Source organism: Tetrao urogallus (genome assembly GCF_951394365.1).
Source record: "Tetrao urogallus genome assembly, chromosome: 5".
NCBI lineage: Eukaryota > Metazoa > Chordata > Aves > Galliformes > Phasianidae > Tetrao > Tetrao urogallus.
In genome coordinates this window covers 50140508-50160910 of record NC_136818.1, presented here as the reverse complement: position 1 = coordinate 50160910, position 20403 = coordinate 50140508, and the positions used below count along the sequence as shown (strand labels likewise).

At 38.5% G+C, this 20403-nt stretch overlaps 1 protein-coding gene across 2 annotated transcripts in view; it reads left to right on the top strand.

Moving 5' to 3' along the window:
* Positions 1–20403, top strand: part of EXOC6 (exocyst complex component 6) — a gene marked incomplete at both ends in the record, with an annotated part of 81720 nt that overhangs the window by 1910 nt on the left and 59407 nt on the right. Inside the window, 4 exons of one of the 2 annotated variants that reach the window (XM_079536177.1) lie at positions 14432–14603; positions 15913–15960; positions 16062–16152; positions 17051–17096. In XM_079536177.1, coding sequence (XP_079392303.1) covers positions 14432–14603; positions 15913–15960; positions 16062–16152; positions 17051–17096 — 357 coding nt within the window. Of the gene's footprint in view, positions 1–14431; positions 14604–15912; positions 15961–16061; positions 16153–17050; positions 17097–20403 lie in introns of those variants that run through there. The other variant, XM_079536178.1, reaches the window with a different exon arrangement.

Below are 20403 nucleotides of genomic sequence, written 5' to 3'. Positions count from 1 at the left end.
CATATAGGGATTTCTTGTTATCTCACTGACTTGCCAGAGAGGGAGTTTTGCGTTGGTGACTTAGAATTGGTAGAAAAGCAGTGTGGGTTTGTGTGATGTAGCACTTAATACTTACATACAAACCAGTAACTTGGACTGAAAAACATTTATATCTGGCTGAGCACTTTGAAAGAAGCCTGACTGACACCACAGAAATATTTGGCTGTTTTATAGAATCAGAAATGTTTAAAACCAAGACTGAGAGGTCTGCTTAGCAGCCTGTTAAAATTGGTAAGTTGCTATGAGAGTCTGAAAAGCCTAAAACCCCACTTCTGATTTCAAAGTCTATTTCGATAAACAAAAACTTGAACATAAAAGGGAGCATTATTATCTGCACAAGGCACAGCTTTTACTTGCTAAGCAATATAAATGAAAGAAATAAGATGGATAATTGTATGTGCAGTGCCTAAGCCACACCACATCAAGTGGCCCATTGATTCTCAGTCGAGGAATCCACTGATACTGTTGTTTCACGTGATGACTGAAATTACATTCACTTCATTATATAACATGGAATATTTTACTAATCTTCAGTGCTTGAAGAACATTTACAGCACTATGACATGAGGTGCAGAAATAATATTGCTATTTAAACAGCAGAACAAAGGAAGGGGCTTAAGGCGAGTGCTTTGGATGGGAAGCATGAGGTAATGCTTAATGCCAGAGATCATAGGATATGCAAGATCTGACTTATCTCCAATTGCTCCTGTCAAGATCTTAATGTTTTCCTAATGCTTTACAAGCAAGTAGTTTTTTGGTTTTGGTGGTTTTTTTTTGGGGGGGGGGGGCTGGGAGGAGAGGGAGAGGAGATGCAGGGGGATAATATGTAGGCTCTATGTAGCTTTCGTTTTCCCCCAGCATTTTGTTGCCAGCTCGGTGTATCTCTCTCTGCTGGCACAAGGTTGTCTGTTCCAGCAGAGGAGGGGCCGTGCCGATGCGTAGGATATTGATATGTAATGGTTTTGTGATAATTGCCAGGTAGGGAACAGTGCGTGGATTGGTTCTGTGTGGGATTTATAGTACTAAGATGCACCCCTGTGGGGAAGCCAGGTCCTTTACAGGAGGAATGAAGGTACAGAGGCATTGCTTATTATTTAGGACAGAAAGTTAGATTCTGAAGATTGCTGTGCACCTTTATAGATATCAAATGCATAGACTGTGTTTGATTATATTGATAATTATTAATATTATAAGTGTTAACTGGATGATTTTGAAAGCAAAAAACTGCTGGTATTTGACTTACATGTCTGAACTTAGTGATGTGCACCAAGTCACTACAAATGCAACTTAAATGAACTGCATAACACTCCTTGCATTAAGTACATACACTGCGCATAGAGCAGGCCAGGATTTATTTGTTGGTGTTTTTTTTTTTCTTTTTTTCTTTTTTTTTTTTTTCCTGCAGGCTCTGTGAGACTGCTTTATCAACATCTGTCTAGCTTTAATGGCCAACTGAAAGTGATTAATGACAGCATCTGTTAGAGGCTCCTCACACACACCTTTTTATATAATGTGTTAATACCTTGTAATTCATGTCATATACAAGCTGTTTGCAAAACCAGGAAGAGGTGTCAGAAAGAAAAGATAAAAGACAACGAAGGAGACAACTCCCTTATTCCCATCAAAAAAAAAAAACAAAAAAACCCAAAACAAAACAAAAAAACCTTTCAGGCTGTCATTGAACTTTGTATAAATATATACTAACGGCATTTCAATGGTCAACTTTTTAAAGTGTCTTAATAATTCTTGAATATTCTGTTGTAAACACCAGGGTAATTAATAAGATAAATTCTGTTCAGAGTCTGATTGACCAAATCTTCTGGTTAGTGATATGTTGATCAACAAAGGTCAAGCAGCTCAGCGAAGCAGGAGATGCTGTTCTAGCTGTATCCTGATGAAGAAGATTTAAGAGTCTTTTTTGGCTTGTTTACCACGTGTTATATTTCAAAGGTCTTTTCTAAAAAATAAATGAATGAACTCTTAAATTCTAGCTTGACAGCATCTAGCATAAGCATGTGGGACTACTTTTCTGAACGCTTTGTCTCATGACCTTCGTGTTGCTGAGTTTGCAATGTTCTGTGGTCATGTGGGGGAGAGATTCCTATATCCTCTGAGGGGTCTGTCCAAAGCCGAGTAATTGAATGCCTGAAATGCTTTCTGCAGTGTGACAGGATGCTCTGAAACTTTAGTGTAACCTGATTTATTGAGAGTGTGTGCTATCACTGGTAGGCACACTTTGGCTATGTGGTTCTGTCTCTAGCAGCACAGGTGGTAAGCAGCAGTACAAGCAGGGTGAGTGATTTCTCTGGCTATTGGAAGCAGAGCAGCATTACACACTCTCAGGCTGGGAAATGCATTTTCTGAGTGCTTGCCTTTGGGCTGCTGGGATTTGCAGTGTGGTTATCCAATGGCAAAATGTGGTTGCCCTCATTTTTGCCCCATGGTTGTGTTTGTCAGGTATTGTTATCTAAAGGCATTTTTCTGTGTTCTCATATTTTGGTTTTGGGTTATGAGGCAGCAATTCTCTTCTTGTCTGTAACTCAGTCTTGTTCTTAATGCAGAGCAAATGCAAAAGCACTCTTAGGTCATCAGCCAGCGTTTTGAATCAGAACTGAATTGGTCTAATAATGTATCTTAATTTCAAAAAATAGGATATTTCACAGTGTTATAAGCTATTTTTCTGGTTCAAGAATTGGTCCGTGTCTTCAGGAATGCTCTAACTTCTGGATCAGGTCGTAGAGCATGCTTTGATATATATGTATGTATCAGTTTATCTTTATTATAGTAGCTACCTTGTACATTGCAGCTGGGTCTGTAAAGTGAAGAGAACTGCCTCCTCATTGGGTTGGAGGTGTCCTGGTAAACCAGTGGCTTGCCTGTGTTGTGTTTGCTGCGAGCTTTGCGCTTGGAGCAGGGTAATATTCAGAGTATTTAAGTGGAAAGGGAAGAGACGGATAAAGCAAATATCTGTGTGAACAAGATTGTCACAATATGTATTTTTTGGAACAATATTTTTTTGGTCACTAGCCCATTATATAGCATGAGAACAGCATAATAATACTGTATGCTATGGGCTAATTATTTCTCATTTATATATTCAGTGGTAGAACTGCAGTTTTTTCTTTATTCTGTAGGCTAGCCTGATATTTCAGAAATTCTTCAGATTTGCCACTGGTTGCATGTAAGATCTTTAGAAGGTGAGGATTCACTTCAATTGCTGCAAGTTTCAGCACAGTGCTTTGCTTTTACAAAGCCTGAAACTGGTGGATAATCACGTCTGCATCGCATTTCTGGTTGTACAAAAATCTTTATGTTCCATGCTGATTAAGTCTGTCATGAAATATGTGTCTGCAAATCAGGTTATCTCAATCTTTGTAAGTGTTTATGCGTCAGCTCCTGACTCAGTCCTTGCAGTGTTTTCCAAATGGGAACTGCTGAGTGAGGCTTCGACCTAACCCCTAACCTGTGAGAAGAATGCTTTTGAAAGAGTTCTCTGTAATTCCATGAGCATTACCAAAGAGCTTGAAATTGTTCCTATGTTCAGGAAACATGTTTCAAAATACCTGAAAGTTTTTAAAAGAAAGACATCATCTGCTGACAGATCCACAGGGGTGTACTTAATAGGTGGCTGTTGTGGTCTGTCACATCATGTCTCATCTGAATTTAACCTGACTGACCATGGTCATAGCCTATTCACTGTTACATTGTTAAATTCAGGAAACTCGTCTGTTATTTAGGTAGCTTCTTTACCGAATTATTCCTCAAGCTGATTTTATGTAGTGTCTGTTGACCCAGATGTTTGGACCTGCAATATGCATAGGAGGTGCATTAATTTTACATCCTACACAAATATCAGTCATATGGGCACTCTCTTGCAATATTTGTGGTTCATCTGGTTTTTCTTTCTTTCTTTTTTTTTTCTTTTTTTTTTCTTTTTTGGAAGCCAGTGGCATGCGCTGTTCTCTAGCCTTCTGTGTGCATTTCTGAACCATTGCTCTGTGACTTTGCAGTTTTCTCAGTGCAGCTGTCTACCTGACAACTAAACATAAGCCTCTTTTTGACCCGTAAGTTCTAGAGTATTTGCACATATAAAGCTGCAGCTATAGCAGCTACATGCAGTTCAGTGGGTTTTTTCACATTCTACATCACACATTATACTTCAGAAATAATGTGGAAATCTATGAGGACTGATCTTTCTTAAATAATGCCAGAAATGGGTGTGCAAATAGGAAAATATTTCAATGTGCTGTAGTACAATATTCAGTTCTAACTTGTTCAAAAACATCAAGCTAGTTTTGCATTGACATCAAATAGTCAAATTAGATCTTATCTTACTTAAGGACTTGCTATGGCTAGCTATATCATCCAGGTGCTGCCAGTCTCTCTGGCTACTATCTGACAGTGAATGAAATGCCCAAACCTTATCCCTGTCACTGCAGACCTTGGTAAAACAATGACATCATGGTCGGTTTGATGTTCCCCTTGAAGTCTGCTCAGCAACATGTCTTTTCCTCATCTTGTCTGTGTGTGCTGAGGAGTTATTTGTGTTCCTGACTGGCTGGGTCCTGTGCAGAAGCTGCCGCGGACCTGTCCTGCCAGTAACACAGCGCAGTCGGGGGCCTCATGGCTGGAGGAGGGGTGAAGAAGGGAAGGGCAGGTTTGTATTAGAGTGCATCACCCTCCGACTTATGTGTTTGGTTTAGGTGACCTGAAGAGAGCAAGGATTTTATTTTTTTTTTTTAATATTAATTGCAACTAAGTGATATTTTCACTGTCTCAGAGAAAGTAAATTTACTTGCAAAACTGCATTGAGCGCAAGTCTTGCAATTCTCCATTAATCAGAGCAGTACAGAATGATGCCTATGCTGTAGTACATATATCTAAGGGGTCTCCTGAGACATTTCAGCTTCAAACATCCAAGTATCGTGTGGTTGAGTGTCGATATCCTCTGCTCTCCTTCTGTCACAGAGCGTTGGGTTTTTCTGTTGGTAGCAGCTGTCACGGGGGTTTTCAGTTTGCCAACTTCCTTATGCCTAGGGGTGCTTGTGGGCTGTCACTATCCCACTGGTATCAGTGAGACAGCATTTTTTTTTTTTTAGCTTTGTTTTTAGGTTAATTTCAGCATGAAGTTAATGTAATTCTTATTGTTTTGTGCTATGTTGCTTTTTAAACTGAAGGAATTATAACCAGGTGACCAAAATGCACCATCTTCTCTCAAAAATGGCATTAATGTGAGGTTGCCAGTGTTAGCTTTCCTGAAGCCTTGAACAAATTTTTCTGCCACTTAGTCTGTTTGTCAAGAAGATAGAGTATTGGAGGAACTTATCAAATATTAGTAAAGTCAGGTAACACATACACATACATATACAAAATATTTCCCAACAGAAAGATGGGCTTTGGAATTACACAGGCTTCTCAAAAGTCATCTTCCGTTTTCTTCAGTGACCTGGGAGATGTGCTTGTAACAGGATTGTAGCATAGCTTGTGGATTTGTGTGAGAAAAATCAAAATTTTATGTCCTACTTGTAGGCTATGTGAGCTCATAAAGTTAACACAAATAATATCAAATTATTGGAAAATGTATGCTTTAATTATACATTTAATGTGATACATTTAAGAGTTATCATCTGTTCTTTTTATATTGAATAAAATCCATTCTTAATCAAATTGTTGTGAAAGTTACATTACTGGATATTTTATTTAGTCTGGAACTTCTTATTTCTAAATATATTCACATCTGTGTGGCACTGGTATTCAAAATGAATTGAAGCAAGTTACTTAGGCATATTAGTTATGTCAGTGGGCCTTTGTTACTTTAAATGCTCTGTTCAATCTTTGTATGTGTCATGAAGGCTGTACAAAAACAATTGGTATGTAGTTATCTTGTAGATTACGTATAAAGCATCCCAGATACAGATGACATGTGAGCTGTAGGAGATGGCTGACAGTTTCTGGGACATGCACAACAGAAGTCTGATCAAACCTTTAAAAACATCCCAGAAGTTCAAATTGTCATTTCTAGGTAAATTCCCCATTTCTCTTCAGAGTGATCAATTACTGTTATGGTCTGTGGAAATAAAAAGGGAAAATAAGAATATTGATATATATGGACTTGTTTCTGGTTATATTTTCCATGAAATAGCATCAGTTCCAGCTACGTTCACTGTATTATTTGAATGATATGTGAAGCAGATGGCCAGACTTGGCATTTTGCTGCATGTCAGCAGTACCAAAGTGCCAACTCCACTCACTTTCTTTGCCTTGTGTTTTTTTTTTTTGTTTTTTTTGTTTTTTTTTTTTTGTAAATCTACCATTAAAACTCAAATTTGAAAGAAAAAAAAAAAAAAAAGTAGCACAGCACTTGTTTTTCAGTTTCTTGCTTCATACATCAGTAAGTAGCACAAAGGCTCAGCAGGAAGCGGCATCTCCTTGGTCAGCAGTGTAAAAACAGGAAGGAGGAAGTCTATTGCAAATCTGGGTTTGCTGATTATCAGCTCTTGTTTTGCTGCAGAGGATGTCCATTAACAGCCATCGGTGTGCTCCATTGCTTATCCAGGGTGAACAATGACTGCTGTAGTGTTGCTGCCACAGAATGTGGACCCTGGTTATAGGAAGTAATGTTAACTAACAAACTGTACTCAGCCCTTTCCTGCTCATAGAAACAGGATACTATTAGTGAGAACAATTCACAGAAATTGCACATACAGGAAAACCAGGCAAGTGAAGCATACCAGCTAAACTAAGATTAATAAAATCTTTTCTCTGATTAGGCGAGGGCTTGGATTCTGCATTGTTCTGGCATGTAATAAGATCTTTTAAATAGTGCATTGAGAGGTGATTATAAATAAGGATGGTAGAACTGGACCCTAGGTAGTGTCTGGCAAAGAAAGTCTGGTTAGGTTTTAAGAAATGTGCTTATTGCCATAACTCAAGTTGAATTACAGGAAACACCTGGACATTATTTTATAAAGCTTTTTAAGGGTGTACATGGCAACCTATATGAAATTACTCCATGGAAAAACCCATACAAAGTTTGTAGTTTGTATAAACACAAAATATCTTTATATATTGCCAGACAAAGGAAATTTCTGCAGCGTTTCCTGTGAAATTGCAGCTTAAGCTGAACATGTGTTGTAGGGTCGTGTTTAGGGATGCCACGGTTGTAGTCAAAATGGCTGTTCTGTTTTAAAGTCTTAATTTGCATGATCAGTTTTTTTTGTGTGTGTGCTTGCATGGATCCCACTGAACTCATTGTGCAAATTTGAATTGTAAATACTATTTTACAGCTGTATTCTCTCTCTCATCTACTTGGCCATTTTGTGCAGTGTGTTTATAGGAGTTAGTTGGGAGCATCTCTGATCGCCATACAAAATTAGCTTTGGCAGCAAGCAGTTAATTCTAAAAACATGATTTTCCACAAGCGCTGCTTCTTCATGTGGGGGTTGGTTTATTTGTATCTGTTAGATTGAGGATTCTTTGTGTGCGTTAATTACTGCTTTGAAAAATGGAATACAAATTGTGTGCCTGAATTTCTTTTTTTGTGTGTGTGTGACTTGATTTAACTGCTCACTTTGATCAATTAAAATTATTTCCCCGCCGCGTTTTTAAATCTGAAGTTCTACAAGTGAATGTTTCTGTTGCATCCTTTGCAATTCTAGAAGTTGCACAGCTTAAGTCAGACTTGTACAACTATTGTGCAGGTGTGATTCCCATTATTGTAACAGCACTCATGGAGATGTAACACCTACTGGACAGTTATCAGTACACTGACAGGAACACGTGTATACAGTTTGAATTGCTTCATTTGTCTTGTGCAATCAGGAAATGAAAGACTGTAGCAATGCAGGAATGGGTGGGGAATGTGCAATTCTTCCTAGAAATGGGACGGGATGGGCTGGGCGTGGGGTGAACATGGCAGCAGCAGACATTGGTTGGTGATGACCTGCAGCACTGACAGCTCTGCTGTCCCAACAGCTGAGCTTCAACCTCAGCCTTGCTCCTCATGCTGGACCCAGCTTTATGAATTCTTTCATCAGCAGTATCTGTTGGCTTTCTAACCGCCTTGAAACTGAATGGGACAGAAATTAGGAGCAGAAAGTTTGGTGTGTGGAGAATTAGGATTGTAGTTTTCTGATAGTTATGTGTTGGCGTAGGTATTTCAGCTCAGTGCCAAGCAGAAGTGAGGGAGAGCATCGTGCTTGTGGTCTGAGGGATGGTCCTTGCTCAAAATAAGAATTGAAAGTATTTGAGACCTCTGGTGTGTTTCATACCTGAGCATTTGTAACAGAGACTCACACTTTTAGGCCTTTTGTTTACTCCAGAGCTCTACCCGAGCCATGCTGCCATCAAACTCTACTCTGCATTTCCACGGTCTACCCCTTGTAAATACGTGGGATTTTCTCTCTTTGTTGACATCAATTTTTGCTATTTTTTGCATAGTCTATCTCCTCTTTAATGCTGTGAGAGCACGTTATTATAAATGATTTCATTACTAGGAAGAGAATTGTTCACTCAAACTTAAGGTAGTGCTGCATAAGCTTAGAGATATTTATTCTGAATGTGTAGTTATTAAAAGTCAAATCATTACCTGTTTAAACAACAAACAAGCAAAAAAGACCACATAACTTCAAGAAATAATGCTTGTGATGTTTTTTTGTTACTTGTTTTATGGTTTGGTTTTTTTTTCCCCTTTTCAAGTTCACTTTTGCCTGAAGACTGAATACCTGGGCAGTTCTCACTACCATTATAAAGTTATATCTATTGCCATAAATATAAGGAAAAAATTGCTTCATTCTGATTACTCTTGTAATTCACTCTTCCAAGCTAAACTCCCACCAGATAGATTGCAGTGGAAGCTGTGTTGTTTGGATTTCTGATTATCCTCACTCCGTGGTGGTAAGCTGGTGTAGAGGTGAAAACCAGGTATGTGTTGTGAAAAGGAAGTTTGGGGTGTTTGCTGAATACTCAGAAGTATTGTTTGTCTCCTCTCCTTTTATACTTACAAGCCCAGCAGTCCTGTCAATGTATTAAATTAACCTATGACCATTCTTCAAACTGTAACTTTAAAAAACAAAACAAAACCCTGTGCTGTTATTCTTTTAATCCGGTTTGCAGTTGGGCATTTAATAGATTGCATCCTGGTTGCACCTACAGAAATTATCTGCATACATCTGTAGCAGAAACATATTTTTTAAACTATACTGTAACCATTTGTGAAGAGGTTTTTGATAGCATCTTCGAGTGACAATGAGTAGGTATGGAAATTGGTATTATTATAGATCAGATAATATGAGAATTACTTATTTATTTGTTTATTATAAAGAGTCAGGTGAGATTCGTGGCAGGTTAGTCTTTATGAGTGTTGGCTGAGTTTTAGCTCTCTGGAGATGACTGTTTTTGCTCAGTAGATGGCAGGATTTGTTTTTTTTTTTTGCGTGTGTGTTGAATGGTGCCCTCTGGTGTTACAATCGATTTTTGCAGATAAACGCACATAGTTTCAATATAGGATGCACTGAATTATGTTTTACATTGTGTGCTTCAGTTCCGAAAATAAAATTGCTAAGAATTTCTTTATGGTTGTTAGTAGGATGTCCAGTAAACTTGTTTAGTTGTCTTCAATGGTAGATGGTTGTGTATCTGAAAATTCTCCATCATTTATTTATTAATAACTCAATTCATGTATGTGTCACCTTTGTGCCTTCAGTTCAGCCGGTAAGAAAGGACCTAGGCAAAAATATCCCTACTGCAATAATATTGAGTGAGCGACGGAGACATCTTTCTCTTTCTTTAATCATTGTGATCACTGAATTATTAAAATAACCTGCACTACTGCAGTATGCTAACCTGTACCTAGGTATGATACTTGAAAACAAATTAGGTTAAGCTGCCTCGAGAATTGACTTTCCCTGGTTTATTTTTCTTTTTTTTTTTCTTCTTTTGAGTACTTTCTGCACTATCTTGTACCTGCCACTAACAACACATATGTGACTCATATTGTCCAGTTGTTGAGATGAGTCAGAGAACCATCTGCATATTGAGTTCTGGGAAGAAATAACCTGCTACTCTCATTAACAGAAAGACATTCTCCACTTCTGCTTGCGCTCTTCATGGATGCCCTGCTCTTCCCATCAGAAGTGTGTAAATGTAGACAAAGATTGAAAGAACTAGATGTTACACATGTAAAATATGTTTGGTAGCCTAGATGTGCTTATGCCCTTTTTAAGGTACTTTATTCTGAAATATGTGAAGCAACATAAAGATAGATGTTTTTAGGGCAGGCATAATGGCAGGTAGAATTGCAGGCATTCCTTTTTGCAGAACTCCATTTCTTTCTGGTTTATTGCAGTGCGGCCATCTATCAGCAGGACTGTTTAATTGGAAACGCACAGAATTGTTATCAGGATTGTTTGCAGTGCCTTAATCTTCAGATTAATGGCTATCAGTTAGTAATGACTTCATTTAGCTAGATCTAGGTCATTTTTGAAATGTGTGTGGGGAAAATAAGCTGCAGAATAGAAAACAAACCACAGTCTAGCATTTGTAACATTGCCTGATGGGTGAATCAGGCACACGTTATTCAGTTCTGTTTACAGTTCTGAGTAGACGTATAATTTCTGCCCATGGACAGAAATGGGATGGCTCTCTCAAGTAGGTGTATACTTTTAAAAAGGGCAGTGCTTTTGGTCAGACTTATTTCTGAAGCCTCGGAAATAGCAGGCAGATGAAATCTGTATGCGTCCTAAGAGTACAAAGCACTGAGAAAGTTGGTGAACTTTTTAATTCCTTTTCTTTCTTCCCGTGGATCTCAGAGATTTGTGACTCAAAGTGTGATTATTTATTTATTTATTTTCCTAGTAACAGTGCTGATTTTTTTCCTTTCAAACATAAGCAGTTCTGTCTCAGGATTTTTTGTTTTCCATGGAGTGCTGCGGGAGGGTGATGTGTTACTGTTACTCCACCAGGTGGAGCTCTTGACATAGGTAATGAACGTGGAATGTGTATCATTGGTGAATCTCAAGGAGCTCTGTCGAAATCCAAGTTCAGATCGTAGATCGTCAATTAGGTCATCTTTAGTTCGCGTCCTTCCAGAAAGCAGTATTATGTACAACATAAAATAGCAACTACTGTTTTAATACAGTAGGTATTGGTGAAGGCAGTGCATTAATTGTGAATATTATTATTATTTTGTAATTTTAAGCACTTACGGGTTCGAATTAAATATTATGTTAATACTTTTGTGAATTAACAATCAGTACATTTTTATTTTCATTACCCTGAGATGTAAGTTTTAATTTTAATACTAAGAAAAAATAACAAATACTGATTCTTATAATGGTGAATACTGCACAGCCTTTGCTACACTGTATGCAGTTCCAGAATTTGTGTTGTCTGGAGTTATTTGATAACATTTTAAATGCATAAGAAATCTGATAGCAAGCTAATTATGTCACTCAGTGTTTCATAAACATGTCTGCCAGTGATGGTAGATTTGAATGTGATGCAAAAGTATCAGGAGTGTTGAACTGCAGCTACTGGAAAGCCCCAGAACACCAGGGAGCAGCTAAATCCAAAGGCACTGCTATGACCACAAGCAGACACTCAGGCAGTACAAACCCAGTGGTGGAGTTCCCCTGGTGGCATCTTTTTACAGTCTTGTTCTCATTTTAGGTATATTTGGCTTGTGGTGTTTTACTACTGTTTTCACTTATGAGTATGTTGAAGAGTGTGAGTACACACTGATACAATTCTACTTTTGTGACAGTGATACTCTTTTTCCACTTTTCTTTGAGAACAGTGTAAGGAGACCTAAACTTGGAGGCAAGTAGCAACAAATAGAGTTTTTTTCTCATTTTGGTTTTGCATCCGGCATGGACATTGTATGTGGCCCATGCAGGGAGGACTTGTGCGTGCACAGTATCTTTGAAGGCTCAGTCAGGTGCCTCTAGTCCTTTTACTCTTTATTTCTGCTCCAGAAATGGCACTCTGGGGCAGGTGGGTGTCCCTCTGTGCCCACCCTGCAGGTTTCAGCACCTCTGACCTTTTCTTCTAGCAATGCTCATACAACCAGCTTGTGGCGTTTCAGAGCACTCAACATCAGTTGTCACACCTTTCTCTCATCCCTTCTCCATTCTTCTGAAGGTATAAGTGATACAGCCTACATGTCTCTCCTCGTTTCCTCAGATGCCAACAACCTGCCCAATGAGCTCACTTAATAGGAATACACCTGGCACTTTTCATTACCATAGCCAGTTCTGCTTCCCACTCTGACGAGTGCTTGCCCTTGGCGTGAGTGTTCCTGCTGGCAGCTGGGGTCACTCCTCATCTCCAACCACAGTCCTCATGGCCCAGCCGCTCTGGGCATGCGAGGTGTCTCTTGCAGGCAGCCTGCCAGGCACCACAGGGGGAGATTGCCTGCTTGTCACACTGTGCTCCTTCCAGCTGTCTTATCACACTGCAGTGGCAGAAAGGGTCAGGGGCATTTTCCCCTTTGTGAACCATTTCACAGGTCAGCAGCTGTGCATTTTCCTCTGGTGCACTTAGGAGGAAGGAGCCCACCTTTCAGCACGTTACCCTTATTTTCCTATCATAAGCAAAGGAGGATAATCCATGGCTTTCAGGGATTGATTCATCAGGCAAGCAGGAATATTTTACTGTGTGGATTTTATTCTAAGAGAATATTTGTAAGCAAGCAGGCTCTCAGGAACTGGCTTTCTTCCTTTGCTGTGGGGGACAGCTTGTTGCCTTCCTTACTTCTCCAGATTCAATTCCTTCTCTCAGTATATTGCCCAAGGTCAAAAGGAACTAAAAAAGCATCAAGAATGTATTTAGGAGTGTTTTAATCTTCTGTGAAAGGTCAGGTTCTTACCAGGCACTCTGTCATAGTGTTGTTGAGCAGGCACTGATGACCAGGGACTGGCAGAACTCAGCTGTCTGTTTAGAACAGAGGATCTTGAAGACTGTGGGAAGTCAAACTTCTGTGAGAAGGTAGAAAAGAAAGTGCTTTCATAGAATTGTAGATCATAAAATCACAGAATGGCTTAGGTTGGAGGGGACCTTAAGGACCACACAGTTCCAACCCCTGTGCCATGGGTTGGGTGCCACCCTCCAGATCAAACTGCCCAGCACCCCATCTGACCCAGATTTTGTGCCTCCAGGGATGGGGTGTTCACAGCTTCTCTGGGCAGCCTGTGCCTGCACCTCACCATCCTCTGAGTAAAAAATTTCTTTCTAACGTCTAACCAAAACCTCTCCTCTTTTACTTGATAGCCATTCTACTTGTCTTATCAATATCAGACTGTAATAAGTCAGTCTCTCCTATCTGTAAACTCCCCTCAAGTACTGGAAGGCTACAAGAAGCCCTCCAAGCCTTCCCTTCTTCAAGCTAAACAAATCTAACTCCCTCAACCTTTCTTCATAGGAGAGGTGCTCCAGCCCTCTGGCCATCTTTGTGGCCCTCTTCTGGACCTGCTCCAACACTCTGTAGCCTTTCCATATTTGGAGCTCCAGGCCTGGATGTCTTTCCCTCTGCTCAGCAGTTCTGGGGGCTTTGGCTCACTGTTCTCTGGCTCTTAAACTTCAGACCAAAATCTGATACAGACAGCATCAACTCCATTGGAACTTCAGCCTCCTTTTCCTCTGTCTTCAGATTTCAATTTATTTGTTTTTAAACAGCTTTGCCTTACAGATTTATGGAGAAATCTTTGTAATAATGGAGGAGATTAGAGGCTAAAAAAATGCAATTTCAAGATTTTCACGCTCCTGTTTTTTATTTTATTATTGAATGCTCCCTGTCCAGGGAGACTTTGTACCTTTGATTTCCCATGCAGTTCCCTCTTTCTCTCTCTTTGCCCTCGGGCATGTTTGGGGTGCTGGAGGAGGGTGGTACAGAGGCTGCTCTGGGAGCAGACAGGCCTGGCTCTGGCAGCTGCTCTGGACATTTTGGCTGGGGGCATCTGACATGGATGCAGTTGGATAACTCTGCTCTTAGAAGTGTTAGATTTGTACGTTTGCACTTTCTTATATTTAGGGAAAAGTGGAATTTGTTAGAAAAGCGATCCATGCCATTTGAGGTGGTCAGAGAAACAATCTTTTGTATCTGTGTTTGAGCATTAGGGCATAAACAACAGACCAGTGAGGCTGAGGTCAACCATGATGTAACTGGTTAAGTACCTGGATTAATGCCGTAAGGGCTGGGTTCAGTTCTCAGTTTTGTACTACCTCTTTGTTTTAATGCTGATTTTGGTGGAATGCATCACAAATAATGGTACCATAACATCAAGCTTGCATGCTTTTACTTTTTTTTTCTAAGAGAGATTTCAATAAAGATTCTTGCGTACTGCATTTAAGTGATGGGGAGGAAGTAAACTTTGATTTTCTTATTTGTATTTAACAGGTCTGTATATGATGACCAACCAAATGCACATCAGAGGTTTATGGAAAAACTAGATGCCTGCATACGTAACCATGACAGGGAGATAGAGAAGATGTGCAATTTTCACCATCAGGGCTTTGTGGATGCTATCACAGAACTTCTTAAAGTTAGAGCTGATGCAGAAAAATTAAAGGTAAGGAGCTAGTTTGTCAGGGTTTTATATTATTGACTTTGAATTTTAAATTAAAAAAAAAAAAAAAGGAGGGACTCAACTTTTCTACTGAAGAAATAGAATTTTCATGACCTATCACAAACATTCTGTTATTTGAAACCTTTTTAAAAGTGGAATTTGTAGGATTTATGATGAATACTGTTTTGTCTGAGGCAGTAATGCATTTATTTTAAAGTTAAATATTTTATTAGGTCTAATTCTCATTTTCTCATGCACTTGCAGAAAATGGTAGCAAAATAGTTTTGTGGTTTCTAGAGGCTTTCTCACATGGCAACAAATAGCAAAGTATTGGCAAAACCATAATTTCTTATGTAGGTCTGCTTTTTCTAATCATGTGTTTACATGTCAGACCTTAGAAAGTTTCAAATTTTGATTAGAATAGTAAGACGACTGCAATTATCCCTGAAAAATATGTTCTATTTACACTGTAAATGAGTAGGAGAGTAGGTGGAGTTAGTAGTTTTCTTTAGAAACGAGAACTAAGATTTACTCACAAATCAGAATGCATTATAGTGAATTATGAGATCCGTCCCTTTTAGCTCTCTTTACACTTTTGAGAGCAAAATATGCACACCAGACAGAAAGAGTATAGTTCATCAGAGGTTATGATTAGAAGAGCATTATATAAAGGATATTCAGATAACAAGAGACCAAATACAGCGTCAATGAGGTCATTGAGCATCTTTGTTCAGAAATTAATGAGATTTTTAATAAACTAGAATGTGCTTCCTTATTATGATGACCTAATGAGTCACTTACTATGTGGGAAAATCTGAGGTCGAGCTTTGCCTGCACCTGCAGCATTAAAATGTTGCTGTGGTTTGGAGATTTCCACGTTTGATGTTAATCAACCACCCAGTGTTTGCATTCAGCAAAGTATGAATGTTTAATTACCATAAAATGCAATCACCATTTCTTACAGACAATGAATGGCCCATAGAGCTCATTGAGGTTATCAAAAAGGGACCAGTGGTCAATTGGGTCAATGATTTGAATTGTTTGACAGACCTGCAGAAACAAGGAAAGTTCAAAAATCCCAAGTAAATTTGAGAAGTTTGCCACAGAATCTGTTAGAAAGAACTGTCATAAGTAATTGAAGTTAACGAAAGCCCTTTGCGATCAAAAGTTCAAGTTCAAGCTGTAGAGTTAATTTGAATTTGCATTTCTTTGTTCCAAGTTTCTCATGAAGCATGATCTGATTACAAGGGTGAGCAGTCACATCAGGGCAATATATGCATATTTGTCTAACAAAGGTGAAATTATTTTTAAGGTCCAAGTTACTGATACCAACCGAAGGCTTCAGGATGCTGGGAAAGAGGTGAGAAAATGGTGCTTCCTATATGGGCATTATGAATATTTGTAGCAAATCAAATGTGTTTGCATAATTTAATTGTAATTTTCTGTTAAAAAACCTCCAAGGTGATAGCCCAAACAGAGGAAATCATCCGATGTAGAGTTCAGCAAAGGAATATTACAACAGTTGTGGAAAAACTACAGTTGTGTCTTCCAGGTGAGTGACAGATGGCTAAAGATGGTTACAAATAATAATAGTAACAAAAAAGTAAGTCATGGTGGCTAAAATACAAAAGAATTTTATTTTTTAAGTAGTGGCCCTGTAAAAACCAGTGTAGCAAAAGTATTGTGATGTTTTGGAAAGTTGTCCACATATAGATTCTGTGAATTTATAGTATTTGACATTGGGTAATTTTGCCACTTTTTGAAAAAACATTGTGAAAGATATAAATAGTGCAAATGAAGTACCTACATGTACTTTTAATTGTAGTCATACTTTTAATTTGCTAAACAATAAATTTGTTCCTTATTTTTTTAAACTATTTGAATTCTTCAAAAGTTATGAATTTTTCTGTTTGGACATTGTACTTTGTTTCAGTTCCAGTTCATTGCAGTCTTTTATTATAAAGCATAAAGGCTCCAAATAACATTTCAGAAAAGTGATATTGTGGGATTGCACACAGCTCTATAAGGATTTTCTGCTTGTAGGACTTGAGGATATGGTACTGCGGATTTGAGAATTTTTTTTGTAAAGTCTTGCTGACTTATTCTGATTACAGTAGAGGGTACTGTTGTCATTTAGTGGTAACAGATCGTAGACTTGTGAAATAGATAAAGTAGTGGTAAGTGAATAAGTATGCTTGAAATATTGTCTGCTGTTCTGTTTAATCTTAGTTATTTTTTCTTTTAAAAGATATTATGAGGTCAGTTCCTTTTTCTTTCTCTTACCTGCATTTTAGAATCTTTGTTCTTCGTACCATTGTAGAAGGAAATGAATTAGACAAATTTAGCATACCCTTTTTCATGGTTTATTTTGTTCTTTTCAGTTATATTTCCTTTTTTATTAACTAAAACCACAATAAGATGCATGGGTTAATCTGCTTGTTTTTATGCAGTGCTGGAAATGTACAGCAAACTAAAAGAACAGATGAAAGTGAAAAGGTGAGTGAATTTATTTTTATTAGCAAAATACACCTTCTGTAAATAAACTGATAGATTATCAAAAACTGGTGTAGACAAATAAATGTAAAAGTCCTATCATATAGACTTACATTCTTCATAATACCTGGTCTGTTTCAAGAATGCCATTCCATTACAAGTGAACAAATAGTGTACTAAATATAAGAACTTCTAAAAGCTTACTGATTGCTATAGAAAATAATGGTTAGTTGAATAGCATTAAATGCAGTGACAATATGATTATAAAACGTGAAGCAAAATGGGTTTTAGGTTTGCTTTTTTTAAAAAAAATATTTGAGACAATTTAAGATGTGATAACAAGACCCTTAGGGAATAGAGATCTTTACATAATACATTAATATCTGCTTAGTCTGTCATTATATATTTGAATCAAATTTATAAACCAAGGGAAAAGGACATTTCACTCCATATATGTTTCTTCAGACTTGTCTGATATATTTACACAGATCTTTTGTGTATGTGAGACTGTGGGAAGGACATGGAGAAAAAGTGTTGTGTCTTTTCGACTGTCTTAAGGGTAAAAAAAACAACAAACATTTTGAAAAACAGAATTCTAGAATAATGTTCTTTAATAGGTACTTTCTTCCTCTGTTGTTTCTTCACTTTCCGTCTTCTGAGGGAGCCACTCACTGTTGCTGCAGCCCCAGCGTTCCCAGTTCTCTCTGAGGCTGCTCTGCTGTCCCTGTCCCCCAGGGGCTGCTGCTGCAGCATTGTGTATCTTATGCACACCCACCCCAGCAGCGCCACAACTTTCTTCTTCCTGCTTTATACAGGATCTTGTCCACCTTACCCGCAGCTGCTTTTCACGCAGCCTTCGACGCTGATTGCTCTTTCTCTTCCCTGCTGTACTTGTGATCGCTGTCATCATGTATTTGTGTGCCTGGCACCACTGCAGGAAGCTCCCACTAAGTCTGTCTGGACCTAACTTTCTCCATTTGGAACTGTCTGTGCATAGTCAGATGTGTATATTCTAGACAACAATATAAAATTGCTTTTTGACTTTATGTCTGCATTTCTCTTATCTGGATTTCTATTATATGAATATCCAACACCTCTTGCCATAAAGCTGGACATCTGAAAATCCTAAACAACAGCTGCCGTGCAAGAGCAAATCAGCTCTAAAGCCTGGGTGCAGACATGTCCAAAACACATCAGGTATACCATACACTGCTGATCAAGCAGAGCTGCAGCGAATGTGTTGCATCTTCTGCACTAGTGGGTGTGCTACATGGTACTTGTGTACATGTGCTATCTGGGAGGCTTTTGCAGAAATATCAGTGCTTCAGCAAAAATTTGAACCTGTGCTTTTGCATTACAATCAAAACTTGCTGATGGGAACCAGTTTGGTAGATCTCATCAACTTGACTGCTCTACACTGCTTCCTCTGAACAGGACACTGACACGGCAGTAGTTCAAAGTAGCTGGCAGTGTGCTGTAGCAGTGTTCTTGGAGCACCTGAGAAGAAATATGTAAACAGTCCAGTGTCCCAGCTACTCTGCTCAGAGATTGTAGTGCAGAGCATGCTGTCTGAGCTGCACCACTTCCTTCCTGGTCTGCAGAATCTGCTACATTTTGCATGTTGTTGATGTGGAAATGCTGGGATGAGAGTCTACATTCTGCCATTCCCTTCTTCTGTCAGACAAGGCAAATAACATTTTCTGGCCAGTAAGAGATGTTATAGTTCCTAACATCATCATGAAAGATCACCTGGTGAGATAAAATAGCAGATGGCTCTTAGTGCTTTGACTCCATGTTTACTAATAGGTTTGTAGTCTACTGTTGGTTCATGGGATTTTTGAAAAAATTATCAGTACTCTTTCAATCTAAATTTCCATTCTTTAGGAGGTATAGATCTGATAATTTTCCCATGGAAGGAGTTGCTTGCCAGACAGGAAATCTTAAATGTTACAAGTCAAGTGATGGTGTACTGAATTGAAGGGTTTAGACGTGTCATTGTCATACCATAAAAAGATCTAAGGGAAAGGGGAGATGCTGTAGCTTTGGTGTACCATACCTTGAAGTCACACAAAGTACGGAAAGTTTAGGTTCTGCTGCAGGCTACTGCTACAGCTCAAGTATCTCTTTCATTAGTTATAGTACACTTACTACTTGGCCTGTGACTTACAATTCCTATAATATTAGCTAGAGGTGGATATTTCACGGCACTTGCGATTAGTTCAAATGATAATTTACTTGTGGCTTACCAAGCAACAAGTCCAAAGGATGAATGCATTTTGGTCTTTATCATTAAGTGATTCTGCAGTGGCAAGGACATCCAGAACACCCCTCGTAGCTGATATGTGCAAGTACGAAGAATTTAAAAACTGACCTTCTTAATCTTTGCTGTGATGCTTTCTTGGAACAACTGGGGATATGAGCATTCATAACACCTGTCAAAACAAAATGGTGGGAGAGTTTATTTTGCACAAAGATCGTTTTTCTCATAAACCTTCAGTGAGGTTTGTTAATGCAGCTAAGCTTTCGTTTGTACTTATTAAAAAAAAAAAAAAATCTCTTTTTGTTTGTGTTTGTTTTGTTTTGCAGCCTTTTAGTAATAACTTCATTATTCCACTCTCTTTAAATCTTTCGCTGTGAATAAAACTAACATTTCTTATGCTTAAGAAAGGGAAGAAGAAAGCATGGATGCTCTACACTTTTGGGGGTAGTTATTTTATGGTAAAGATTAGGATTCTGTTTTCTCAAAGACAGCCAGATTAATAAGATAATGTGGGGTTTGGCATCTGGAATATATTCTTTTTTATGGAGACAGAAAGAAGATCTACTGAGGAGTCCAAAAAGCTATCGATTGGTAGAAACTTTTGGTCTCTGCCAACATGGGTTATGTTTGAACTGATGACCTAGAGGTGAAAGGCTCTGTATCCTATTTATCTGTTTCCTGAGCCATGCATAACACAAGTTGACAAGAACTATGGTTGTGAGAGAAAATAATTGACGAATCTGCTCTGAACAGACACAATTGGCTGGAAAGATTTATGAAGGGTTTAAAGTCTTAAATGAGGAAGCACAAGGGAGAGGCGTAGTTTCTCCACTGCTCTCCTAAAGACCTGTTGAGATTATTATGTATTTCGGCAGTACTTTCTCCATCTTTAGTTTTAAGTCAGAGATAAGATCACCATGCTTCATGCAGCTCTCTTGGCATGGCTACTGTGTTTGGGTTTGGTTATATGTATCTGTAGAAATATCCCAGCTTCTTCAGGAGACTGTAGATCAACAGTCTAATTGGGAATTATTGAAATTGATGGCTTTG